This window comes from Polypterus senegalus, chromosome 7 (genome assembly GCF_016835505.1).
Source record: "Polypterus senegalus isolate Bchr_013 chromosome 7, ASM1683550v1, whole genome shotgun sequence".
In the NCBI taxonomy this organism is placed as follows: domain Eukaryota; kingdom Metazoa; phylum Chordata; class Cladistia; order Polypteriformes; family Polypteridae; genus Polypterus; species Polypterus senegalus.
Window position 1 is genome coordinate 62596691 of NC_053160.1, and position 26779 is coordinate 62623469.

The following is a 26779-nucleotide window of genomic DNA, read 5'->3' on the forward strand; positions in this document are numbered from 1 at the left end:
TAGCAGGCAGTCAGTCCGTTTGTCATCTCAAAGGTGGAAAAGCAGCCTAGCGCCTGCAGTGTGTTTATGCAGTATCTGATCCGCCAGTCAGAAAACTCCATGCCTGTTTTTACTCACACCACTCTCTCAGATTGTGAAGGGCTCTAAAGCTTTTGGTTTTGGTTCAAAGGCAGCAGCAGTCCTGCTTGGTTACATGATGCTTCATAAGATCCTTTCTCTGACTAAACCATTGAATAGGCCGAAAGTCTTTACTTTTTTTACTGTGCTATTACTAATGTGTCATTAATGCAGGAGGCTTAGGAAACAGGAAATAAAATCATCCTCTGCCGTCAGTAATCCTCATGGCTTGCAACTGTCTCCAGAAACTGTGCTGTACTTCTCTTTTGTTATGATTAAGCATTGTTAAGTGCTGCAGCTTCTGAGAAATTGTGTGGATGTACATTGACAACATGGACCTGTTCACAAGTCACGATCTGCAGTGTAGCCTTCCTATGGCTATGATCTGGGATTACATTCAATCTCATTTGGATTACTGAGAATAAGGGACTCCTTACAAGCAAATGTTGGTCTGTTACATATGTGATTGTGACAGAGATCCAAAACTGCATGTATGTATTGAACCATCAGTCACTGGGAGCTTAAGCCCGTGATTAGCTTCTCTTGACAGGGAAGCAGATCTATTTCTTCACTCAAGGGTTTTTACAACATTATGAAGAATCACTCATGTGTGAGCACTGGGCATCCGAACATGGCTGTCTTAGGCATGGTGGATCCTGTGGACATCTCCTTTAGTCCTTTGAAGCGTTTGAGAACTGAATACCCCTTTACCTGTCATTTTCCAGAGGAGGCCTACCAGAAGCTGGCCACCGAGACTTTGGAGGAGCTGGACTGGTGCTTGGATCAGCTCGAAACACTACAGACAAGGCATTCTGTCAGTGAGATGGCCTCTAATAAGGTAAGGCACCATAAATGCAGGTTGCTGCGCAGTGCAATGAATGCTGGCTTTTGCTCCCACACCAAACTGGCCAAAATACATTCTTAGTCAGAATTTGTGAAGGTGATTGTGAAGATATAGCAAAACAAAATTGTTTAAAGTATGCACATGTTCATTGATATTGTGAGTGGCAACAAGCTTCAGAGCGACAAATGGCTGATGCTTCACTTTGTGTGAAATAAATGCAGCGTACCTGTTGGATGTCGTGACTGGCAAGTGTTTGTTTCAGTGAGAAAATGCTGGCTCTGAAGAATGTGGCTTTATTTCATATTGGAAGTTTGTTGAATTAGTCTCAAATATGAGTGAAAGCTGCACAATGCAAAGTAGAATATTTTAATCTGCCATATTATAGCCATTAATTACACAGTCACCTGATGAGCTGCCTTAGATTCACATAGAAGCTGCCAGTCCAAAAGGCATGCAGGCTGTTGCATTTTGTAGGATTTTTTTAGTTTTTGGTAGCATTTAAAAAAAGAAATTATTAAGCCCATACTATTGGATGGCTAATGTTTGATATCGCAATATGTCAGATGAGCCAATGTATTCTTTGTTGTTTATTGGTTTGTATATTTATACTTATTCTTAGCGGAAAATGCATTAATTTTCAATGTGAAGGGGGAGATCTAGTCCAGCCACTAGGCACATATGCCCCATAGCAGAGAAGGGAATTTCCTGCCGTGTGATTCAGATCTGTTTGTAACGTTTCATCCATGCATGTTAGATTGCTGGAGATTTTTCTTGCCATTTCTTTAATTGACCAAAGCAAAAGAAGGTGAAGTTTCAATAGATTATCCATCTCTCCGGTATGTTGAAAACGAGAATGGTGCCATGACATTTGCCAAGATGTAGGGTGACTTGTCGGAGCCAATCTGAAGGTCACACGTCTGATTCAACACTTTACATCAACCCCTCTTGATTAAGAATTTCAGGCACATCCAAAGTGGCTGAACAACATTTCCTGCAACTTTTGCCAATGTTTACATCTGGCAGAGAAATTATCTTCTTGTATATATAAATATAAAAAGAAAGCGTCTTAATTTAGAGATACTTTCAAATATTTCTATTAGAGTGTTTGACCAACCTTTGAAACCAGAGCATTTTAAGGCACTGGCAATCAAAAGACAATAGTCTATAATAATTTTAACCCACACACAGTATCTGAAATTCTTGTTTTGGCAACCACACCAGAACAGCCTGATGAATTGGACAGTAGTTATGCATGGGTCCTAGGATCCTACTTTTTAAACAGAAATAGTCAAAGTTGAAGGCCACTAGAAAAAAGTTATCACCAGGACCAAATATGTTCAGTCTGTGTCAATGGTTTGAATTTTTTCATGCATTCATGGGAGCCCTATTAGCTAAAACAAGCAAGACATCCATTCATCCACCCATCCATTATCAAACCCTCTTAAACCAGTTCAGGGTTGGGCACAATGCATGAACAAACTCTTGATACGATGCCAGTCCATCTCAAGGCACACTCCTGTATGCACAAACACTAAACCATACTGGTGGAATTTAGAGGTGACAATTCACTAAAAATACGTCTTTGACATGCTTTAATCTTTGTGTGCATACAAACTCTTCCTCACAGTTGAAATTACATTGAAAAAAAAAATAAAACAAATTGATTTAATCATAAATTCAAAATGCAGTTCTAGAAGCATTCTTTGCTATAAGCCACACTCAAACTGTTCATCACAGAAGAGATTTATTTTAACACGGCTTCACTTCAGCCCAGTGCAAATGTAATAAACAAATTATGAAAAAGAAACATTTGTCTGCTTTTGCCATGTTGACCTTCTTGAGGTGATTAGTTATTTTTTTATTTGGCCCGCTTTCTAATTTCATGTTTTTATTCAAGATCCTTCACTGTCCTTTCTGCTGCTTTTTGAATGGTGTTTGTTACATTAACTCTGAAATTTCTCATCTTCATCAGCCATTTTCTTTGTTTTTGTATTTTTATTACAAATATGTGTTAATTGCTAATCACATATAGTGTTTTTTTCATTCTCTTAAATAGTACATAATTTTAAAAATTGTTTTTTGATGTTAAAAAGGCTGAATTTCATTAATATATTGATGTACATTATAGACTGTATGACCCTAAACTGGATTAAGTGCATTTGTTCATTTATGAACAGCTAAGCTGCTTTCTTATTGACATTCCAACAGATATACAGTATATTACTTTAGAAATAAAAGATTGCAATCTAAAAATGTCTTCACAAATTGTATCTTACACACATTTAAATTCATTGTCCACTGCAGACCACAAAAAAACAGAAACAGGGAACTGGCACCCATGAAGAGAGGCTTGTTACCCTACAGTTCTCCACATCTTCACCTTCTTTTATTCCTGCCCCCTGCTCAGCCTCCAGTTACATTTCTTTCTCACATTCCTCCTGGCATGGATGTATTGTTTGGTGTCTTCCAGCTCCCATCTCTACGACAGCTGTCTGAGGTCATCTCGAGAACATTTCCAAACTCAAACTCTGAAGGTCAGCTAGAGACATTGCCTTCTGGATACATTTAATTACCATTAAGGGCTGAGCATCCTATCAAGCATCTTGGTGTTCTACCCTTCTGTGAACTGACCAGTATACTTCTGAGATTGCCACTGGGACCCCTTCATTACGTACCCCAAATTAGTCAACTCCCATAAATGTCAAAACTAAATGGATAAACAAAAAGACTATTTCATACATATAGTACTTCTCATTCACAAAACTATCGGCAGAGATGATTTTTTTTCACTAAAGATTAATGAAACTAGACATACACATTCCTCCATTATGATACATTATGTTACAGTTTTATTTATAACTTTGCATTTCATCTGGAGGACTGTATGCAGTTATGGTCTCCAGGCTACAAAAAGGACATAGCAGCACTAGAAAATGTCCAGGGAAGAGCGATTAGGCTAATTTCAGAGCTACATGGGATAAATTATGAAGAAAGATAAAAAGAGCTGAGCCTTTTCAGTTTAAGCAAAAGAAGATTAAGAGGTGACATGATTGAAGTTTTTGAAATTATGAAGGGAATTACTGTAGTACAGTGGATTGAGATTGTTATTTTAAAATGAGTTCATCAGGGACATGGGGACACAGTTGGAAACTTAAGGGTAAATTTTGCTCAAACATTAAAAAGTTTTTCTTTACACAGATAACCACAGACACATGGAATAAGCTACCAAGTAGCGTAATAGACAGTAAGACTTTAGGGACTTTCAAAACTAGACTTGATGTTTTTTTAGAAGAATTAAGTGAATGGGACTGGTGAGCTTTGTTGGGCTGAATGACCTGTTCTCATCTAGATTGATCTAACATTCTAATATTCTAATTTTCTACAGCCACAAAATGCCAAAACAACTGGACACTCTAGTTGATTCTGTTCATTTCACTCCATTGCCAGTCTATACCCCCTATATTAGAACAATGTACGTTTAACATTCATGCTTATTTAACATTTTGGTTTAAATCCTTATTAGCTATCCTTCTTTTTCCTCTTCCTCTTCATCTTTTCTCAATTCTATGTGGGGTCGATGTGCCTGATCAGCCTTCTCCAAACAGCTTTATCCAGCACCACCTCCCCAGTCAAGCCCTTTAACTTCAGATATTCTTTTACTTTATCCATCCACCTCTGCTTTGGCCTTCCTCTCTTTCTCTTCCCTTGTACTTTCATTCCAATCACTCTTTTGCACGCGTATTCATTGTCTCTCCACATCACAAGTCCATACCCCTTCAACTTACATTCCAGTCCTTTGTTAGATATCTCTCCCACTTTTGTTGTGCCTCTGATGGTCTCATTTATTATCCTGCCCTTTTTTGTATCTCCATACATCAATCTCAACATTCTTGTTTCTGTTACATTTAACTTCTTCTCCTGCGCTCCCTTTACTGCCCATGTCTCACCTCCATACATCATTGCTGGTCTTACCATGGTCTTAAACTTTACCTGTAACCGTCACCTTAATTCTTCAATTACACAGTATTCCTGATACCTTCCTTCAACTGTTCCATCCACACTGTACTCTATGCTTTACTTCTGCATCTAATTTTCCATCTCAGGCTACCACTGGTCCTAGATTTTTACCTTTATCACTCTATCCAATAGCTCTCCCTGCATGCTAACGTCTGCGTCCTGATCATCATTAAACCTCATATATTCTGTTTTCTTCCTATTTATCTTCTATCCTATATCTTCCAAAGCCCATCTCCACTCTTCCAACTTGCCCTCCACTTCCACTGTTTTGGTGCTAAACGATACAATGTCATCAGTAAAAAGCCTACGTCAGGGTGATGTGGCTTTTATACCCCACGATTTAACACATCCATAACCAGATCAAAGAGGTAAGGACTTAAAGAAGATCCTTGGTACAGACCTACTGTGACTGAGATCTTGGCTGATCATACATATTCTGAACAATCCTCACAAACTTCTCTGGTACTCCTTTTTCTCTCATGCACCTCCAGACCTCTTAATGTGGGACACTATAATAAGCCTTCTCCAGCTGTCTCAATTCATTAATCATATTCTTAAAATGTATTTTTATATACCACACTTTAATTTAATGTTGACTTTGATGCAGTTTTAAATGTGTAAACTGCAACATACAATGGACCAATGTCCCATCCTGCTTTGGTTCCTGCTGTTGATGCAGACAAAGGCTTTATCTTCTGGGACAATGAATATGAATGAGTGTGAACACAAAATAAGTAGAATATAAAAACTTTAATGTATTATCTCAGAAACGGACATTATGCTACAGTACATTACATTATATTACAATATATTATGCCAATGCAATATTATGCACTTTACACATTAGGTTTTTATATAAAACATTAATCTGATGATATTAATCAACATGCAGTGCTGTTAGTCAGTCAGCTTACTGGGTTACAAACTCAGTGCTGCTTTATTACTGTTATCATGAACAGCAAATTATACAATTTTAGCCTCAAAGCCATTTCAGTTGTCTTCTTCTAAATAATAAATGTTTTCTTCCAGTTTGTATAACAATTTATTTAGATCTCCTCTTATTTCATTTAGTCCATGTTATATGATCCTACAATTATTTTTTTTTTCCATTGAAAACCTAATTATTACACAGTGTAAAAAGACAAAAAATAAATAAAGATTTGGAATTCCAAAGTGAAAATTTCCAATTTAATTCTTTTTGATGAGTAATTCCTATGCACTTATGTGCATTGCCAAAAGCCACTTATGGCACATTCTGTACTTTCATTATTTGGAGCCTGTCCCTTCTCCCACCAAGGTCATCAGAATGTCTTCTGTTGTACTGGGAACTGCTTTTATTGATGCACTAGTGAATAACAGTCAGGTATCTTTTTTTCATTTATTTAATATTCTCTTCAAGCCAGTAGCTTCTGATACATTTTATTTCCACATCTTATTGTATTTCTTTTATTTTGGTCCTGGAATGGCCACAGTCATAACAACGGTCTTTGGTGGTTGTTTACATTGATATTTCTATTAACAAACAATGTAGCCTTTATTTTTTTTAATCTCTAGACTATTTTTCAAGTATAAGTCTATGGAATTGTTAATATTTGGATTATCAGAAGGTTAAATGACTTTCTCAAAGTCATACAGTCAGAGGGTTGGTATTCAACTGACAGCCTTGAGCTTTATTTTATAGTCATTTGGCCACATTCCTACCGAAAGACACTAAAATGTCCATTCTTCCATTATTGAATTCAGATAATACAGTTTAAGGTCACAAGTGTCAGACCTTATCCTGGCAAGTAAGGAACTATCTCTGCATGAGGTGCCAGTCCATCACAGGGCACACTCACATTACACACCAACACTCACTTACAGAGGGCCAGTTTAAAGTCCCTAGTAACCTACTATTCACGTCTTTGCAATATGCAATGTGCATGAGTGACGGAATCAACTCAAAAACTGCATTTTCTGCAAAAGGTTATAGATCAATAAAACAAGATTTTCTTAATAAATTGAAGGAAATCTCACAGTGTCATTTACAATAATACAGTCAGATGTTGTATCATGTGAGCTTTCCTGAACTGGCAAGTAACAACTGGTCATCCATATTAAAAAGGGTTTGGCAGTTTTGCACTGTTTATTATATGACTCTCTCTGAGAACTGACTGTACTTTAAAAGCAGTTCATTTTTTTTCTTTGATATAGTAATAGCAACACAATTGCTATGGAACACATTATGTGTCTGAAAAAAATAGGTAGGTCTCAATCTCTATGGAATATGACTTATCTGTGAAATGGTTGCCCATACCCAAGTATTATTGGGGAAAGTAAAAATATAAGAAAGATAGATGGTAGAACACACCAAATGGATGCAATTCAAAAATCTATCATAATCTCCGAAAAAAATAGGTGACTTGGTGATGGGGTGGGTTACCTCACATCTCAGTCATTGCTGGTGTAGAATTTACATGATAGTGTGATTTTTTTCTCTGGGTCACTTTGCTTTTTTCCCACCTTTCAAAAATATGCATGGTAGGTTAATTGCATAATGTGATGCACTTCTTTCATGGCTGATTTCAGCTTTGTCACAAATGCTTTACAGGGCCAGTACTGTAATCACACTATTTTAACAATTTACTTTAAAGACTTTGTTAAGGGGCAGCACGGTGGCGCAGTGGTAGCGCTGCTGCCTCGCAGTACAGAGACCTGGGTTTGCTTCCTGGGTCCTCCCTACATGGAGTTTGCATGTTCTCCCTGTGTCTGCGTGGGTTTCCTTCCACAAGTCAAAGACATGCAGGTTATGTGCATTGGCAATCCTAAATTGTCCCGTGTGTGTGTGCCCTGCCCGGGATTTGTTCCTGCCTTGTGCCCTGGGATTGACTCCAGCAGACCTCCATGACCCAGAGTTAGGGTATAACGGGTTGGACAATGACTGACTGACTGACTTTGTTAAACAATCTGATGGACATTAAAATCCTTTACATTTGTCTGTCATTTGTCAAACAATACTGGTGAACAATGAGCATTCTATTTTATTTATGTTAACTCTTGTTATTTATGTTTCTAATTTTATAGAACATGTGCTGATTTCTTTACCCTTAAAAGGAAAAGAAATTCTATTGAGCTATAAATGTTGAAGACAATGTTCCTTTATCCTGTGTTGTACCCCTTAGTGCAGATTAAAATATTTTTGACTAAGAATAACAAATGCATTCTATCAGCATGTATGGCATAGTAAAATACACTGTGATGCTGCCACTATTTTTACACCGTGAGGCCCCTTTGCTCAGTAATATGTATCTAGAAAGTCAAATTATAAAAATAGATTTTAAGGAAGATTAAGTTGTATTTTATGTTTACTTTATCCAGTGCAGAAAAACAGTTTATCAAAATATAATAGCTAAACCACCTCAATGCATATTATACAGCATATTTTACTGCTTATGTATATAGTGTAACAGGCTGCCCTGTTTATAGCAAAGGGTTGAAAGATCCACCTGTAAACTGCCCTGAATGTGGGACATTGCTGTGAATTTGTGGGCAATAACTAGGATGTTAGCTGCATCCTCCAAGCCAACAAAATGATTTAGACATACCACTCAAGGAAATGCCTGGCCATATAATGGAAATTCAGGGCTCAGCATGCAGTGGAACCATAGAAAACCAGAGCTTACTGTTAGCGTAAGTGATTCATAGGGTTGACATAATTCCTGTGGCCACAGGAATGCTGTGGTGAACCCCAGGAGATTCCAATATAAGACTTTCTGGAAAGAATTATTATAACTAGAATGATGGAAAAGTTCACTTGTAGAAGAAATGTGTCCAAATGTGACAGAAAGGCACCATGTCTATACGGCATTAGTTGGTATGTTGGCCCAGTTACTAGAGAAGCAATGCAACTCCACATGACTTACAGCCTAGTGGGACTATAAGGTGTTTCTTGTTAATTTCTATTTTAGATGTTCACCATTCCATTTTCATTTGTATTTGGTTTCTTATATTCCTTTTCATCAAATTGGACAGAGCCATATGGGCAACACATTCCTGTGTAACAGTTCCAAGGGAAAAAAAACAACTTTTGTCTCAAAAAGAGTCAGAAGATGAATAAACATGAATGTTAAAAACAAGCCAAATTCCTTAAGAGCCTTAGACGAAGTCCTAATTGTAATTTCTCACATGCAATGGAAAAACATAGTAACTGCCATTTTTTTTTTCAAAATTGAGTTTTCTTAGTTTTTGGAGTTCATTCCCGATGTTAAGGTAGTGGTGATGGCCAAATACGTCTTCATTCCACTCGTAGCACGATGGAAGAAGCTAGTATGTACACAGTATTTTACATACTGCAAGCCAAAAACTTAGCAACTCCACTGACCAATGAGGAAAGACCGCCTGTCAATGAAAACATCGGATTACGATCATGTGACTTAAATGCTGTGACTTTGTGATTTAAATGGCAGGTGTTGTTGATTCATGAAAAAAACAAATGTTGTGTGCGTGAAGCTCAGGAATAATGAAATCTAAAGATTGCTAATTATAGGGGCAACATCATTTTCTCAATTTGCCAAAAACTTGAAAGATGTGACATACTAGGTTTTTGCATAGTTGGTGAGATTTATGGTCAAAAGCGACTGCTAAATGCTCTGCCTATAAACTTATGTTTCAGTCAGGCTCCAAGCTGGGGTTCAGATTTCTCTTTTATGATTGTTTTTGTTCATTTTTGATTCTTTTGTTTGTGTTTGTAATGTTGATCATTTAGTTTCTATGTATCTGTGTATATTTTACTATGTTCCATGTATTTTGTGGGTGGGCCAACTGCCCAGCACTGTAAAAGGGCAGCCCTATAAAAGCTGAGGAAAACCCCACAGTCCTTTGCAGTTCACACAATGCTCTCATGGTGTTGATGAGTTCTAGTGTCTGTTATTTTGCTTATGATCTATTGTTCTTGATTTCAACCTTTTGCTTTGTTTTCTTTTGACTATTCTTTAAGGAATGCGGCACAGTGACGCAGTGGGTAGCGCTGCTGCCTTGCAGTTAGGAGACCCATGTTCACTTCCTGGGTCCTCCCTGCATGGAGTTTGCATGTTCTCCATGTGTCTGTGTGGGTTTCCTCTGGGTACACCGGTATCCTCCAAAGACATGCATTGGTGATTCTAAATTGTCCCTAGTATGTGCTTGGTGTGTGTGGACGCCCTGCGGAGGGCTGGCGCCCTGCCCAGGGTTTGTTTCCTGCCCTGTGTTGGCTGGGATTGGCTCCGGCAGACCCCCTTGACCCTGCGTTTAGGATATAGCGGGTTGGATGATGGATGGATATTCTTTAAGGATTTCTGTATTGCTTATGATCTATTGTTCTTGATTTCAACCTTTTGCTTTGTTTTTTTCGACTGTTCTTTAAAGATTTGTGTATTTGGACAATGTTTGCTATGAGATTGTCTATTTTCCGATGTGCCCATCGGTGCCTCCTTTGTTTAACACAGCTTTCTGAAAAATATTTTTATTTATAAAGAATCTATGTATGCCCTTTTCATTACTAGCCAGGGTGTGATTATTTACGCCGTCTAGTGGACATTTTGAGGTATTTTTGGAACTCTTTTCTCTCCAAGTTCATGACATAACCATTAGAACAACACCAAACACAAAAGATGTTTTTAGAAAGAATCCACAATCTCGGAAAGCTATAAAAGGCTGCAATGACAATAACATTTGATGCAACTTCTAGGGATACACCCCTAGCAATGGAGCTACATTTAAAAATAAAGTGATGAACAATATTAATAAAGAAATTAACTAAATGTTTAAGTTCAAAAACCATAAATAGCAAATATTTTGACAAATAGAAAAGTTATTCCTTTTGAGAAAAATATTAACAAAAATTCTCAAAATCTAGCACTTTCATACACTTTCAATTTTTTATAAATGAAACTAGATAGATAGATAGATAGATAGATAGATAGATAGATAGATAGATAGATAGATAGATAGATAGATAATTTATTTTTGAGGCATCTGAGGAAATGTAGAATGAGCAAGTGGACATTTCAATCACTGGAACATAAGAAGTGCCATATCTGGTGGTATCGGTGTGTGGTATGATAATACAACCAAATAAAGCAGAAAGGCCATTCAGTGGTTTGATATATAAGCCCAAAAATCATTGATTGAAGAGATCTTTCTATTTTTTTCAGTAGTATTGCGTGTTCCATCCATGTGGGCAAATTCCTTAAATCTTGGCAGTTAGTACTGTAATGTTAAAAATCCATGCATGTTGGCCTGTGAATGGCTACTCCACATGTTATAAGTTGGTGGGGCACAAAGACTTATTTGAAGATTTTGTGAAGGTTACAAAAACTGTAAAGCATTGTGTTTTTACACTAGATGTTCCAAATGAGTACTTTTCTGACTCCTTGTCAATCACTTATTCCTGGTTTAACTTTTCTTAGTCTTCAGTTTTCAGTGTTCAGTTTTCCTTTAGTTTCTTATACACACTGATCTTTATTATACTTGCAAACTCAGTACTTTCAGGTAATTTATACATCAGTTCAGAAACTTAACTTATTTCAGCAGATTAGATGTTTACTAATGTTACATAAAACATTTCACTTATCCACCAAAATGTTTATCAGCATATAATAAAAATTGCAGGTGAGTAGTCAAAGTAGGTAGTACACCTAATGAATTGCACTGCTAATAAATTAGCTTATTTACTGTTTTCCCTCATGGAAAAATGAAATACAAATGCAGTAACATTCTTTTATAGCTCATTATCTTAAAGATTCTTTATTTGTGGAATTTTTACATTTTGTTTGAATTATGTTTAAATAAATAAATATAAATATATGCAGTATATATAAAATTTTTAAATCTGATTTAGAGTTTAAGATGGATGGCTGTTCTATCATGAAGCCTATATATTTTTACTTAAATACCTAAAATTAAAACCAGTTCGACAAGAGGGTGCGCCTTCATTCTGTATATATTTTAGAATGTACAAATAAACATGTACAAGCCTGTGAGTTTACAAGGCACTCTAATAATCTAACCATATACATTACTTCTGATGCGTCATGAGCACAGTTGCACAATGTACCATATCAGAGCAAAATAATGTCAGATAATGGCACACCCAAAAAACTAGTCATCCTCTAAATCATCTAAAGCCAACTAGGAAGGGTTTTTATTTAACACAGTGCATGCTTAAAGTGTGAAGTGAATAGTCATATCCTCATACCACCCCAGTGTTTTTAAATGAAATAGACATTAATTTACCTGAGACTAAATGCAGCAAAGCTACAGAGAATATCTCCTTACTCCGTATTGTGCCCTGGTGGTGGAGGACTGGCCTTCAAAACTCCAAGGCTGCTAGTTCAATCTCCATTACCAACTCACAGTGTGACACTGATCAATGGAATCGGCATATAATGATTAGTATGCTTGCTTAGGTTCCTGTTAATAATTAAGATTAGCTCATCCAAATGGTTTGAACGATCAAAGCTGACCAGTTTGTTAATTTTTCCAGAAACCCCATTACCAATAACTGTTATTGATGCCATGTTATCTGTGCTATAGCAGTGTTTTAAATAGATTGGCATACATAAATTAGCACAGTTCAGGGTATTAGAGGAGCAAAGTTTATTTCAGTAGAATTCAACGCAATGTGGGAAATAACCCTAAAATGGATAACAGTCATTGCAGGGCACAAACACATACACACATACTCAGTCACGATGAGATCAACTTAAAGTCGCCAGTTAAAGTTAGCCTGCTCATCTTTGGAGATGTGAGAGGGAAACTTACCCAGACACAGGAAAGATATGCATGGCCTACACAGACAATAATAGGACATGAGCTTTGAATGCAAGAGGTTGGATAGATCAGGCAGAAGTGTTAACCACTAAGTCACCATGCCACCCTAACAACAGTGCAATAGTGAAAAAATGTCTCATTTTCTTGTTTCATTTTGAGTATTTTTGTGTAGCTGCCTTTCTCGCAGGTACATCACTAACTGCATGAAATTAATCTAACTAAGAAAAAAAAACATTCATAACCCAAATTTGTATTTATCTATTAATCTCAAGCAAGACCAGTTACCAAGGAACAAATTTAAACTGGTTTTGAATTTTCAATAGGGAAAGATATGGTTGATTTTCAGAGATAAATGAAAAATGAGTCGTAAAACCACAATAAGTTGTCAGCATTTTTTTTTATTCATTCCAGAGCTGCGACTTTAGCCTCAATCATAATCAACAGCTATCTAACAGACTGCAGACATGTATATATCACTGACTAAAGAAGTAATTTTGTGACCAGCTTCAGTCTGAGCTTTAGCTCTTGTGCTTTTAGTATAGTGTTTCCTACCATATAATAACAGAGCATAGTCTTGTTTTTTAAAACAATTCTTTTTCTGTTGATTTCAACTTATGTCATGCTGCAATTAGCCTAACAATCCTCACTTCATCTGTAGAGAGTGATAATTTGCTTTGGATTGCACTCCATATTTAACTTATACCTATGACGTTGACACGAAAAAGTAGGAAATATTCAGAAATCAACTTAGAAATAAAAGAATTTGTCAATAAATAAAGAAGAGAAACAGTCGGAGAGGCAAGTGTAGGTGATTATCAGCAGAAATGATGAACATACAGTGGACAGAAAGGAAAAGTTGTAGTTGAGAGAATTGGCAAAATTCAGAAACTAAATGCGAGCAGGAAAGCTTTGCAAACAGCCTGTAGCATTGTATGTTAGTGAAATCCTTCTTTTAAAACTGGAGTTAATGCGTGAGCAACCACAATATATAAGCAATTATCAGAAATGGACAAGGGTTGGTAACACATATTACAGCATGAATTCACATTTGACTAAGAGAGACTTGCAGCCCAGTTTATAAAACATGGACAGTAGCATAATGAGGAAAGCTGACCCACAACAAATGGTAGACTTTAATATGCTGGTTTATTTTAATATATTTGGCTGTGTTGCGCCTCCCCCTTGCCCTTTGGTGGCCCGCCTTGGTGAATTGCTGCCAGTAGTCATCATAACACACACTCTGCAAACTGTACACAACTGTTTCCCATTTAGTAATATTGTGAATCACGACTCTGTATGACCCAAATTCAGTGCAACCCATAGTTTAAGAACCTATGCGCTAGAGAATGGAATAAAATAGACTTGCTTCACAGAAAATTTACATTGTGAGGTACATCCTACCATGGGTCTACCTGACACTTTGCTATTCACTGCCATAAAATATATCCTGGTTACAAAGTTTTTTGTATCTACTATCTATTGAGAAAACTTCCAAATTACGTATTATTATCTGTTTAAAACTATTAAGTTGAATTATGTATGAATGGAGTTTAATTTTTCTCAAAGGCACCACCATATCAGTTAGGGGTGTACTGACAAAAGGGATGAGAAAGAGTATACAAGTCAGGCGGAGAACTTTGTTTCTTGATGCAAAGGGAATTGTCTGCACCTTCACATCAGTAAAATCAAGGAAATGGTTATGGTCTGATTACTATTCAAGGTGGGGATGTAGAGATGGTACACTCCAAGAACTGGGGGTCCACATCAATGATAGGCTTAACTGGTCTCAGAAAACAGAGGAACTACATAAGAAAGGGCAGAGCAGGTGCTTTTTCCTTAGGAAACTGGACGTCCTTCACATCTTCTACAACTCTGTGGTGGCCAGTGCAATTTTCAATGCTGTTGGTCTGGTAACATCACTTCAAGAGAGGCCCACCAAATTAACAAGCTAATTAAAAGGGCAGGCTCAGTTTTGGGACACATTTTGAATTCTCTGGATGTAGTAGCAAAGCAAAGAATTAAAACAAAACTGAGTGCTGTTTTAAACAATGCTGCACATCCTGTCTCTGACGCACTAACACTGAGTACTTTCAGCCAACGAATTATTCAACAGTAGTGTGTCAAGAATCGCTACTGGGGCTTCTTTATACCAACAGCAATATGCCTGTGTAATGCCTTAATGTGACAGTGACTGCCAGTTCAGATATTTTCTTTCTTTTTAATATTCTCCCTTTTTAGTTATTCTGGTATGTGTTCAGACCATAGCATCTCTGTATAAATATCTATCTATCTATTGATCTATCTATCTGTCTACAGTATCTGTGATTTGAGAATAATGTTGGTTGCTTAAAAATCATGTGTAACATGTTACAATTAATTAACTGAATCACAATTCAAGCTTAGGAATTTAGTTCAAAAATGATTTGGATTTCGCACCTTTAGAAGTTAGACATTGTGGAGAAACAAGGTGAAATACTAAAACCTATATTGATTTTATTTTTTGCACAAAAAACAGAACAATAAAATACATAATATTCCTATATGCAATATAATAATGTATTTGTCAAAATCTGTATGATGATATCACATATATTTTACATCACATATGGTACAACAAAGTAGTGTAACATTCTAAATGCACTTAAACCAATTCAGGACCATTGTCTGCACTGGGCACAAGGCAGGAACCAGCCCATGATGAGATCTCAGTCCATCACACACATGACACACACACACAACACACACTCATACGGGGGCCAGTATGGAACCACCTTACCCTAACCCACACGTCATTGCAAATGTAGGAGGAAAGCCCATATAGACAGGGGGAGAACATGTACAGTATATTTCCATAGATCATAACTGGGTGTGGGATCTGAACCCAGGCTTCTGGATCATTAAGGTTGCTCTAATACGAAACAGTATTATTAAATTGATGAAAATGTATTCATTTTATTTATTTAAATGTAAGTAAATCTGACATTAATGACTTTATAAAGAATTTAACTACAAGTACAATAGGAAGCTGCTGTAACTGAGGACAGAGAGATAAACAGAACAGGAGGACATACACATCTTGAGGATTTTTTGAATCACAATGTTTTTGCTTGCTGTGGTACAGGTGTTGGCATGTAGGTGGTTGTGTAGAGGTCAAGGATGAAGGGAGAAGTGTACACTGATTTAATTGCTTTGTCTTGTCCTGCAAAGTCTAATGATTATTTAACATTAAGAAGGTAAATGTGTTTTAGCTATTCAAAATGCATACTGAGTATTGCCATGATTGGGATAAAACTGTGTTTAGACCAGGGGTAACTGTAGCTTGCTCCAGGCAAGGCAGACAGAAGGACAAAGTTTTTGTTTGCAGTGCAGGCATTATCACAAAATCTTTACTGACTTGAGAAAAGGTACAGACATGTCATAATCAGTTAACTGTATAATCTACACTAATGTTTGTATGTTAAGAGAGTAATGGATACATCAAGTAAGTAGTTTGGTAGACAAGTAGTACTTTGGGCCCCTTCAGATCTCGGGTTGATAGTACTTGGACAGACATTGACAAGCTATGTTGCCCGAATGGCTTATTCTCATCAAACTTTTGCAATATTCTATGCTCTGAATTAACAGCAGAGTAGATACAGGAAATCAACCTTAAAAAGTTTTGGACATTTAAATGGATAACTGAATTTATTTTTGTGTCATAATACAATCCCATCAGTTTTTCAAAAATCTTAGTGAGAGGATTTGACAAAAACTTGTGTGCTTTTAAAAAATAATAAATATAAATGATAGAAGTTGGCAAGTACATTTTGTTAAGGGTAAAAGATTTTACAATTCCATTCTGAACCAACACGTTAAAGTTAATTAAAATATGGCACAGCAGTTAAAGAAAAATGCTGATTTTTATTGTTAGTCAGTTTGCAATTTTTGCTGGCCCATGTGGTGGTTTTACTTGTAAACAACTACTATTGATTCAAGTTTCCAATATCTTAAATTACAATTTTAATGTTCATTTTCATAATTTGCTACTTTTAAGTTAGCACATGTGCATGTGCAATCAAGCCAGTTTGTAGTTTGGTTTCATAGGCAGAGATAACTAAACACTGAGTAGTTTATCTACAAAGAATAGTTATTTGCTGAAATGTAACAAGACTTTAACAAAAAGCTTTGTTTAGTTTAAATAAGACTTATAATAAACAAATGACACTTTACAATAGGGGCTAAAGTGCATCAGTTAACCACCTACATAACAAGACCTTCTTAACACACACTTTGTTTGCGTTACATAGCAATAAGCTATACAAACCACAGTCAGCCCTTATAGCCTCTGATCCAAAGTGTCACAATTTTCTTCTTTTGCAGAGCATTCCTCAAGTTACATGTGATTGAGTAACTGAGATGCTTACTAGGGTTGTTATGGAGGAACTTCCTTGTGCTCAGACTGGATGAATGCGGTCTCTGGTCATAATTACACTGCAATAGTTATCTGAATGTCCTGCAGTGCTCTAAGAACACCTCCTCGATATGGGCAGTCAGCACCTAATCTAACTAATGTTAGGTGACTAAAAAAACTGTGGTTTAAAATTCTAATAACACAAAGAACTTCATATCAAAAATGAAAAAAACATCAAATGGGGTTCAAAATACTGAGTAAACTGAACTCTAATCATCCATTATCCAACCCTCTATATCCTAACTACAGGGCCACGGGGGTCTGCTGGTGCCAATCCCAGCCAACATAGGGCGCAAGGCAGGAAACAAACCCCGGGCAGGGTGCACACACCCCCAACACCAAGCACACACTAGGGACAATTTAGGATCACCAATGCACCTAACCAGTATGTCTTTGGACTGTGGGAGGAAACCCACGCAGACACGGGGAGAACATGCAAACTCCACGTAGGGAGGACCCGGGAAGTAACTCGGGTCTCCTAACTGCAAGGCAGCAGTGCTACCACTGCGCCAGCATGCCGCCCAAACTCTAATCATGAAGCAGATAATAAACTTTTACTTAAAAAGTCTATTATACTTTATGATGTAATGAGGATAAACAAAATAGAGAGAAGGCCTTTAAAGTGTACTGAGAAACAAACCTAAAAGAAGAAAAGCTGACAAAGTTAGTCTCCATCATATATTTTTCTTCTAGAGGCTATCAGTGAGTCTCACCATGACAAAAAAAAAGCCTGAATTGGCCTCATTTGAAAATGATCTTTCTGTCAGTTGTCCCTTATATAAGATTACTAATACACCTAATACATAAAGAGGAGAAGAACTGGCAACAATGCAGATACAGGGAAAACATGAAAGTTCTGCACGACCAAACACCCAGGCAGAATTTCAAATGAATCTGCTGGAGCTGAGGCTCTCTTCATTAGCATTACAATCAAATATTAATAAATACTACCAATGTGGCAGAAATGCAGACATGTGCAGGTTATTTAAATTGATTTTTCTGTTAAGTCTGCCCTCAGGTTTTCAGCCTGAAGGCGACTGTTCTCTGCTCTTACAGTATTTATCTGAAATCATCCAGAATTCTATATGTAATTACTTTAAGAAAATACAGATGCCCGAGAACCAATAAAAGGTATAAAATAACACAAGATAGTGAACTTAAGGTGAGGGCTTTGTTTCAAATGATTTAAACAAAAGAACAAATTACATGCGTGCAACAATTAAGTACAAAAATAGCAGCTAAACTGAAAATAAGCAACACCAGACATTTGAAGCATGCCCTACAAGTCCTTATCAAAGCTCGCCCAGTGTGTCTACTTATCTGTTTTCCACTGGAGGCCTTTTGTGACCTTTTTGATGCTTGGATTATCTGGAGATGCTGGTTTTCACTGCATGGCAATGTTAGGGATATCTGAGTTTAAAAGCAAGACTTTTGCTGTTTGTGCCTTTAACAAAACAAACACCTTCCTGATCAAAAGCATGTACTGTACACCAAAAGAAAAAGAACAAATCACAAAAACACATGAAGGAGCCGTGATACTCAATGTTACCATAGCAACCAGAAGAAAACTGCCCATTTTGAGAAACGTGGAGTAAATAAACTCACTACGGCACTAATCTGAAAGAAGAATTTACTGCTTATATTTGATTGATGTCTTTATGTCTGCACCAGTAGTTTGTATTCCTACTGTTTTATGTTTTAAACAGCCATTCATTACCAAAATGCAATAGTGGCTATGGTGAACATGGACACTAAAATAATGGAGCCCAAATTAATGTTGCACTGAAATGATACAAAATGTCTTTCAGCAACAACAGCAACATTTATTTACATAGTACAGTTTTATACAGCAATGTAGCCCAAAGTGTTTTACAAGATGACAAAAAGAAAGTTACAAGAAGAGAAAACAATTCAAAAGAACTAATGATATTAAAGAATAAATAACAACAAAACAAAGTGAGGTGAGATGGCAGGGAGGACAGAAAAAACAAAAAAAAAATTCAGTTAGGCTGGAGAAAAAAAAATAAATCTGCAGGGGATCCAAGCCAGTAGTCCACCCAGCCCCCACTGGGCATTCTACCTAACATAATTATTCCTGAATCAAACCTTGTAGATTCACATGATGGGATTTGATGGAGTTGGTATTGTGGACAGCTGAGAACACCCGCCTTCATTCCATCACCTCAAGACAGTGGCATAGCGTAGTGGGGGCGGCAGGGGCGGCCCGCCCCGGGCGGCACTTTTAGGGGGCGGCAAAGAATTACTGTATATTTTAGTCTTTTAAATTGAAATACCTAAATAAGGGGGCGGCGAAATTTTCCTCCACCCTGGGTGGCTGACACCCACGCTACGCCACTGCCTCGAGAGGCTGCAAGGTGCCTTGATCAGGTTATGGTGGCACATATTGCCAACACAGAAGAACCAGAGAAAACAACAGAGAATAGTGGATATTAGTACAGATTGCAGATCTCTGAAGAATATGACAATTCACTGCCTTTTTATTCTATTGGGAATACAACTAAAATGTAGGTCCGGAAAAGTCATATTAAAATAACGTGTTTTTAGCAGTTTTTAAATTGTTCCACAGAGTTAGCTTGGCAAATTTCTATAGGTGAAGCATTCCAGATTTTAGGATCATAACAGCAAAATGCCGCTTCACCACCTCTTTTAAGCTTGGTTCTAAGAATAATAAGCAGACCACCATTCGAGGATCTAAGGTTACAACATGGAATGTTGGGAGACAGACATTCCAAAATATACGACGGAGCAAGTCTATTTAAGACTTTATAAACCATTAGTAGTATTTTAAATTCAATTCTGAATGACACAGGCAACCAATGTCTAAAACTGGTAAGATGTTCTTTTTCTACTTAAGATTCTCGCTGCTGCATTGTGTCTTTCCTAGGTCATCCTGTTAGAAGAGCATTACAATAATCTAGTCAACTAAAAATAAAAAACATGAACTCATTTTTCGGGTGTCTTGTAAAATTATTAGAAGTCTAACTTTTGCTATGTTCCTTAAGTGAAAAAAAGCAGTTCTAGTAATCTGGTTAATTTCGCAAAAATGTGTGAACATTAGAACAGTCGCAATAAGAACAGGCCATTCAGCCCAACAAGCTCAGCAATCCCATTCTCCTGATTAACTTCAAGCTGAAATTTGAAGGCTCCCATGAACTCCTACTCTCTACCACATTACATCAAAGATAGAAAAGACTTGTATATCTTTACAAATATCCCTACCGTCCTTAGATTCATCTTTCCTTATTCATGTTTGTAATAAAACTTTGGTAAGAAAATATTTTAACATTGTAACTATTAATAGAGTTTTACCTGCAAGAATTACAATATACCTTGCTATTCTACATTGTATTTGCACAAAACTAATAATCAGGAAAGCAAATAAAGAGATGTACTGTAATTTTGCATCACTGAATGTTCTCTGTTAAAGTTTTAGTGCATCTTTTTACCTTAAGACATAAAATATCAGTCTACCTTGGCAGTTCTAAATTGTCCCCATGTCATGGCTTGTGTGTGTTTCTTATGAAGAGCTGGCATCCCATCCAAACTTGTTTCCCACCTCCTCTACATTACTCCCAGAGAAGGCACCAGCTACGTATGACCCGAACTTGACCTGAATAAGCTGGTGAAAATGGGTTGACTTTTAATTCAATTAATATGACATAAATGGATCAACTTAATAGCACAAAGCAAGGGCTATTTGGGGCACAGGCAAGTGACATAGTCAGTCATTACTGGAATTTGTAGCTGTAGCCTTCAGCTTTTAGTCTAAAACTTTATGGTGAAAGCCAGTGTATACTGTCACTGTTGTTTACAGTGTAATCAGATTTTCTGTTTTATTAATGTTGGAGCATTGTATATGCATATTTTAATTCTGTTAGTGTTCCTTTAGTGTTGTGCAGCACTCATACAAAGTAATGTACTGTTTACTGTTAACAGTCAGCATTCAGTATTAAAGAATCTTTCAGTGAATTATAGTTGCATTCTTTGAACCTTAAGTTGGGATAATCAGAAGAAATCGAGAAATTGTTGATTACAGTTATTCCAGTTTACAGTTCTTTAACTCCCAAATGCTTTGCTATCATACTGTTAAAAAAAAATCGTAAGAAATGTTTAACAAAAGGACATGCTTTATTTGCTGTTGACAGTTTTGATGGTTGTGCAACATTTCAATAGATGGTACACTGCCAACATTAACACTGAATACACTGAGGTCTATGTTGATTACATAGATTTCAACCTGTCTTAGACGGGTAGCACAGCTAGTTGTGATATACTTTGTTTGGCAGACACTTCAGTCCAGTAAGAAAAATCATTACACATGCAGTATGTTTGAGTGACTAGAAAGAAAGAAATTAACTAGCAACAAAGTTCAAAATTTCAGGCAGAGCACGAAACATATACCTGTATAGTTAGTCTCAAAGATTTGATAAAAATGTATTCAAATTAGTGCTGGTGCTAGTGCTTTTATTTGTGTTATGATATGGATTTTTATTATACTGCAATACCGGTTTAAATAGCCAAAACAACGTTCGGAACATGGCGTAGCAGGAAATTGTTTAAGGGGGGACCTTTATCACTGCTACACCGCTAAATCCACATGCAATGGAGTACATGCGTTAGTGGAGGTATTGAGTGGTGAAAATGGACAGAGAATATTCCGAAACTGAAGCTGTAGAAAATGATAAAGTTCAACATGATGACACAGAAGAACTTTTGCCAAAAAAAGGAGCTGTGTCTGTTTTCTGGAGATATTTTGGTTTTAAAAGGTCGGATGTGGACCAAACAACTATTTACTGCAAATGCTGTTGAGCTAAAATTGTCAACACAAGCAATTTGCTGCACCACTTTAGCCGCAAACAGGCTTTGAAGTATCATGAATGTATGGAACTGAGATTGGCACCCAACACGTCCTCAGGTAAAACTGAAAAAGCTAGAGGATACTCAAGTCAGACATCACTTGTAGATGCGTTTGCTAGAGGTACTGCCTATGACAAAAAAAGCAAGCGGTGGACCGAGATAACCAACGCCATTACAATCCATATAGCTAACATGTCAGTGGACAGAGATTGGTAACATTAACAGAAAGTGGAGTTGGTTTATAAAAAATATTTACTGTTTATTCATTTTTTAAGACATGTTCAGTGCAATACAACTTATGACAAGCACCTTTGTATATTTTACTAAATGCCTCTTTGGATGGTTGAAAAAATGTTCTCAAAATGATAGTATTAAGTTGTTTGCAAAATTTGTTCAATAAAAAAGTTCTATATTTTGACTGCAACTGTCATGCAATGTGATTCCTTCTCTTCATTAGTGCCACCCCCTTGAAAACGATCACTTTATGGGGCCATGCAAACCTGTATTAATACTTGTGTGCACATTAAAATGTACAATTCTCATGACAGTGGAATAGGTTATTCTTAGCCAGTCTACTGCAGTAATTGCAGGGGAAAATGTGATTAACATCCACTCATGCATGGGAAAAAATACTGTTGAATACCGTGAAACCAGTATAATTTTGAAAAATACTGTGATATAGAATTTAGGTCATAACACCCAGCACTAATTCAAATAAAATGAAAGTTGCTAATGTTTAATTGAGTGAGTGCAGTTATAAATTTTCAGGAGGAGATCAGAATGATGGCATTTCCAAGATGCTTTGTAAAGAAGTGTATTTTAAAAAGACACCTTAACATAATTAGACTGGAACAAGTTTGGATGGGTTATTATGCAAGAATGAAAAACATCATCCATTTTTAGCAGGTTGGGCTAAAGGAGGAACAACCGGTGAACAAACCAGATTAAATCAAATGTTTCTTGAAGAGACATATGGGAAAACCAGAAAATGTAGGTGAAACATAACAGAGCTGTCTAGGGCCATGTACATTAATACAAGAGCTTTGAAATGCATTCTAACAAGTGAGTGAGTTCCAGGCTTGTGCTTGATGCTTGTGAGATAGATTCCTGCCCCTGCAACCCCACAAATGAACAAAAAATTGATACAGATGATGGATGGGTGATCCTGCTGTGATTTGATGTTACTCATGAAAACTCCATCATTTCTAGGTGGAGATGAATACACTCTGTTTAATCTTCTTGTCTTGTCTTTGCATCTGCCTTTGTAGTCAATATAGGCTGTTAAAAAAAGGGATTGCTTTAGCAAAGGAACATACGCCAGTATTTTATTTTAAGTAGCATATTTGCCTGATGAATTACTCATTTCTGTACTCGGTGGTTACCCTCAACAGTTCAGTTTTTCATACCGCTTACGTTTATGGGTTGAAAAACACCTGCAGTAGCCACATTGACGCAACAAGTACAACATGCCTCATCTGTGATTGCTTCAGTTGCAATGTGAAGTGAGAAAACCACAGCTTTTTGTTTATTTCTTTTATGAAGCACTGGAAGCCCAAGCTGGATTCATCATTCATATAGTATAACTTCAAACAGCTGTATAAAATATTCAGCATGTCTGGAGCCTCACTGAAGTACAAATAAAGCAAGTTCAAAATACTAATAACAGTTGCATTTTATTAAGTACGAAATTTTATTAAGTGAAAGCCTTACATCCTGTTGCAGTTTCTAACAATATTAAATGGTACTTCTCCCTAGATGACTGCCTGTGATAAAGGCACAAACATCTGCTTAACGTTAACTTAGTATACTACCTTTTATGTAAAAAGATGCAGGATTTACTATGAGAACAGTTAGCCTTCACTCATTCTTTGAGGTCATTATTAAGAAAATTCTCAAGTGTACTGTGGACAACTGAATCCTACAGAGTGATAATAGGAAACCACTCCCAAAGACACATAGCTGTATATCCAGAACTGCAACACAAAGCAGAAAACATCTGTCCCCAGTGGCATCTATGGACACAAATGCTTCAGTGACACACAAAGGTGTTAGATCCTGCCTCAATTAACAGATTCCGTCAAGTGCTAAAGCACTGGAAAGGACAATACAAGAAAAACAAACAGAAGAGTCTGATGACAGCAGATCTCTCATGCCAGCTTGGCACCTTAGCTACCTGTAAAGCTGATACACTTGGCAACACATCAGATATTTATGATTTACACTTCAGTGAACAATTCCTGCAGAGCTTTTTTTTGAACAATGGGATCATAATGGGGTATCTGAAAGTTTGCCATGTTAACTGAATACAAAGTAAGTTCATTTTGATAGTGTACATGAAATGGCAGCAGATGAAATTGTAGAATAGCATAACACTCAGCAGATAATCCAAAGGGAAATAAAAAGGCAAGTCCCTCTTTATTTCTTCGTCTCTATATTATCTTTCAGCTCATAAGACATGTCTGACCATATTTGTGTTTCCCGTCTAAACCCAATACACCACCGCTGACTGTGTGAGAAACTAGCAGGCCATTGTTTACTATCTAATCTCCCTTACACCTCCAGTCACTGATGAACCACACACACACACGTACATATAGGGTTGAGGAGTGCACAGAAGGGTCTCAGACTGTAGATGCACACAGAAAAAGCATAATCCAAATCTAGTATGTCCAACCAAGCTTATTGTACAAGCTTCACTCTTACCCCAAAAACCCTTCTGAAGGGATAAGTTGTATCATTTTGGTTAATCAGTATTCTTTTTACTTTCTGTCCATGTACAGTAATGTACACTACATTACGAAGGGCTCAAAATACGGATTTTGAATTTTCAATTGAAGTAGAAGCTGAGACACCTTCGGGGCTATACGTGCCTGTGTTTGTCAGCATATGATACCATGGACATGATGAATCAAAAATGAATTACCTAATCCAAATGAGACTTGTCAAAGATAATACGCTTTGTGGAAGCCGGCCCAGACACAAACAGGTGGACACCATAGGTTTAACACCCAACACATGTTTATTCATATTTACAAGTGAAACAGCACCGCACACAACCCAATACTCCTCCAAAGGCCAGGCCTCTCAATAATTCCTCTATACAGGTCCACCTCCACTCCTCTCCTCTCCTCCCGAGCTCTGTCTTTCTTCCTCCCGACTCCAGCCATTGAATGGAGGGAGGCGGCCCCTTTTAAACTCAACCAGACATGCTCCAGGTGCCTTCCAATGAGCTCCTGCCGGCACTCCCTGGTGTGGCGGAAGTGCCGGCTGTGCACCCGGAAACAATCCGGGTGTCCCTGGTCTTCTTCCCACCAGCACTTCCGGGTGTGGCAGAAGCGCTAAGGGCCAGGGCTCCTCAGGCATCCTGGCGCCCCCTGGCGATGACCACGGACCCTGTAGGGTTGAGCTTCCATGCTTTCACGTGGTCCCCATAGCCACCAGGGAGGTCACCCCCTCGTGGTTTGGAGGAGGCATAATCCATCCTCCAGTCCTTCCGGGCGTCCCAGATGGGTACCACCCCCAGCCGCTCGCCACAGTTTGTAATTTTGTGCACATGTGTGTACCCTTTTGCAGTATAAATTCAACATAACAATATCTTTTTTATTTTAGCAAATTATTACTGTTCCATTTTATTATGCAAACCAAAATATTGCCCAGCAATATTTTACTGCTAAAATCATTAAAATGCATTAAAAAACTGAAGTTCAAATTTATTGTCTTATTTAACATACAACATATATAAATAAATATATATGTATATATCCATCCATCCATTATCCAACCTGCTATATCCTAACTACAGGGTAATGGGGGTCTGCTGGAGCCAATCCCAGCCAACACAGGGCACAAGGCAGGAAACAAACCCCAGGCAGGGCACCAGCCCACCGCAGGGCACACACACCAAGCACAATTTAGGATCGCCAATGCACCTATCCTGCATGTCTTTGGACTGTGGGAGGAAACCAGAGTGGCCAGAGGAAATCCACGCAGACACGGGGAGAACACGCAAACTCCACGCAGGATGGACCTAGGAAGCAAACCCGGGTCTCCTGACTGCGAGGTGGCAGCGCTACCCACTGTGCCACCGTGCCGCCTTATATATATATATATATATATATAAGGTGGCACGGTGGTGCAGTGGGTAAAGGAACACTTTTTAATCAGAGTAAAGCATCAAGTCAATGAAACTTTTGGGATATTGATCTGGTCAGTTAAGTAGCAGATGGGTTGTTAATCAGTTTCAGCTGCTTTGGGGTTAATGAGATTAACAGTAAGTGCACTAGAGAGGGAACAATGAGACGACACCCAAAACAGGAATGGTTTAACAGGTGGAGGCCACTGACATTTTTCCCTCCTCATCTTTTCTGACTGTCTTTTCCACTAGTTTTGCATTTGGCTATGGTCAGTGTCACTACTGGTATCATGAGGCGTTATTTGGACCCTACAGAGTTTACACAGGTAGTCCAACTTCTCCATGACGGCACATCAATACGTGCCATTGCCTGAAGGTTTGCTGTGTCTCCCAACACAGTCTCAAGGGCATGGAGGAAATTCCAGGAGACAGGCAGTTACTCTAGGGGAGCTGGACAGGGCCGTAGAAGGTCCTTAACCCATCAGCAGGACCGGTATCTGCTCCTTTGGGCAAGGAGGAATAGGATGAGCACTGTCAGAGCCCAACAAAATGA

The 26779-nt window shown here is 37.6% G+C and overlaps 1 protein-coding gene across 9 annotated transcripts in view; it reads left to right on the top strand.

The window, feature by feature from the left end:
* The window catches only part of pde4d (phosphodiesterase 4D, cAMP-specific), a 1397741-nt gene that overhangs the window by 1326794 nt on the left and 44168 nt on the right, over positions 1-26779 (top strand). For all 9 annotated transcript variants that reach the window (XM_039758727.1, XM_039758724.1, XM_039758725.1 and 6 more), the window contains one exon: positions 843-955. In XM_039758727.1, coding sequence (XP_039614661.1) covers positions 843-955 — 113 coding nt within the window. The remainder of the gene's footprint in view (positions 1-842; positions 956-26779) is intronic.